The 2,223-nt window shown below is 58.5% G+C and overlaps 1 protein-coding gene across 1 annotated transcript in view; it reads right to left on the bottom strand.

Moving 5' to 3' along the window:
* Positions 1-900: 900 nt before the first annotated feature.
* Positions 901-2,223, bottom strand: part of LOC112957574 (SH3 and multiple ankyrin repeat domains protein 1-like) — a 15,893-nt gene continuing 14,570 nt past the window's right edge. The window contains exon 10 of the mRNA XM_026051237.1: positions 901-1,306. Coding sequence (XP_025907022.1) covers positions 901-1,306 — 406 coding nt within the window. The remainder of the gene's footprint in view (positions 1,307-2,223) is intronic.

The raw sequence follows: 2,223 nt of genomic DNA on the forward strand, positions 1-2,223 counted from the left end.
CCACCCCACCCCGAGGCCGGATGCTCTCCGGGCACGGCGGGCGAGCGCTCCGTGCTGTCCCGCAGCCGAGGAGATCGCCATCAGCTGGCCCCGCATCACGGCCTTCGCCGAGTCGCACCGCCGCAGGGGAATGGTGTCCGGTGAGCGGGAACGGGGCGGGAAGAGCCGCGCGGCTCCGCGTGCCGGCGGGTCCCAAAGAGGCGGCCGGGAGCGGGCGCGGAGCCGGGGAGATGGGGATGGCATGGGGATGGGGATGGGATGGGGATGGGGATGGGGATGGGATGGGGATGGGGATGGGCATCACCATGGGGATGGGATGGGGATGGGGATGGCCATGGGATGAGGATGGGGATGGGATGGGGATGGCCATGGAGGTGGAGATGGGGATGGGATGGGGATGGGATGTTCATGGGAATGGGGACAGTCATGGGAATGGGAATGGGGATGGAATGGAGATGGGGATGGCCATGGAGATGAGGATGGGATGGGGATGGCCATGGGAATGGAGATGGCAATGGGATGGCCGTGGAGATGGGGATGGAGATGGGGATGGGAATGGGGCTGGCCATGGGATGGAGATGGGGATGGGGATAGGATGAGGATGGGGATGGCCATGGGAAGAAGATGGCAATGGCCATGGGGTGGCCATGGAGATGGAGATGGGGATTGTCATGGTAATGAGGATGGCCGTGGGATGGAGATGGGGATGGGGATGGGGATGGGGATGGGATGAGGATGGGATGGGATGAGGATGGGGATGGCCATGGGAAGAAGATGGGGTTGGTCATGGGATGGAGATGGGAATGGGGATGGCAATGGGATGAAGATTGGGATGGCCATGGGGATGGGATGGGGATGGCCGTGGGAATGGGGATGTGGATGGGATGAGGATGGGGATGGTCATGGGAAGAGGATGGGGATGGTCATGGGAATGGAGATGGGGATGGTCATGGGAATGGAGATGGGGATGGGATGAGGATGGGGATGGGGATGGGATGGGCATAGAGATGGGGAGGGGATGAGGATGCGGATGGCCTCTGGGATGGCCGTGGAGATGGGGATGGAGATGGGATGAGGATGGGGATGGTCATGGGATGGCCATGGAGATGGGGAGGGGGTGAGCATGAAGATGGGGATACCGATGGGGATGAGGATGATGATGAGGATGGGGATGACAATGAGCATGAGGATGGGGATGACCATGAGGATGACGACGATGATGATGATGGGGATGCTGATGGGGATGAGGATGAGGATGATGATGATGGGGATGGGGATGCCGATGGGTATGGGGATGAGGATGATGCTGATGGGGATGGGGATGAGGATGATGATGATGGGTATGAGGATGATGATGATGGGGATGGGGATGAGGATGATGGGGATGACAATGAGGATGAGGATGGGGATGGGGATGACCATGAGGATGACGACGATGATGATGATGGGGATGCCGATGGGTATGGGGATGAGGATGAGGATGATGATGATGGGGATGAGGATGATGACGATGGGGATGGGGATGCCGATGGGAGTGGGGATGAGGATGATGATGATGGGGATGAGGATGATGATGGGGATGGGGATGTTGATGGGGATGGGGATGGGGATGAGGATGATGATGATGGGGATGGGGATGAGGATGATGATGATGACGATGCGGATGGGGATGCAGATGGGGATGAGGATGATGATGATGGGGATGGGGATGCAGATGGGGATGAGGATGATGATGATGGGGATGGGGATGAGGATGAGGATGGGGATGAGGATGATGATGATGGGGATGGGGATGATGATGATGACGATGGGGATGGGGATGCCGATGGGAGTGGGGATGAGGATGATGATGGGGATGAGGATGAGGATGATGATGATGGGGATGGGGATGAGGATGATGATGATGGGGATGGGGATGAGGATGATGACGATGTGGATGGGGATGCCGATGGGGATGAGGATGATGATGATGGGGATGAGGATGATGACGATGCGGATGGGGATGCCGATGGGGATGAGGATGATGATGATGGGGATGAGGATGATGACGATGCGGACGGGGATGCCGATGGGGATGAGGATGAGGATGATGATGATGGGGATGAGGATGATGATGATGGGGATGCCGATGGGGATGAGGAGGATGATGATGGGGACGGGGATGAGGATGATGATGGGGATGACGACGATGAAGATGCCGATGGGCATGGGGCTGCCTGCGGC

Source organism: Nothoprocta perdicaria, unplaced genomic scaffold, assembly GCF_003342845.1.
Source record: "Nothoprocta perdicaria isolate Ctin4 unplaced genomic scaffold, notPer1 scaffold_733, whole genome shotgun sequence".
NCBI lineage: Eukaryota > Metazoa > Chordata > Aves > Tinamiformes > Tinamidae > Nothoprocta > Nothoprocta perdicaria.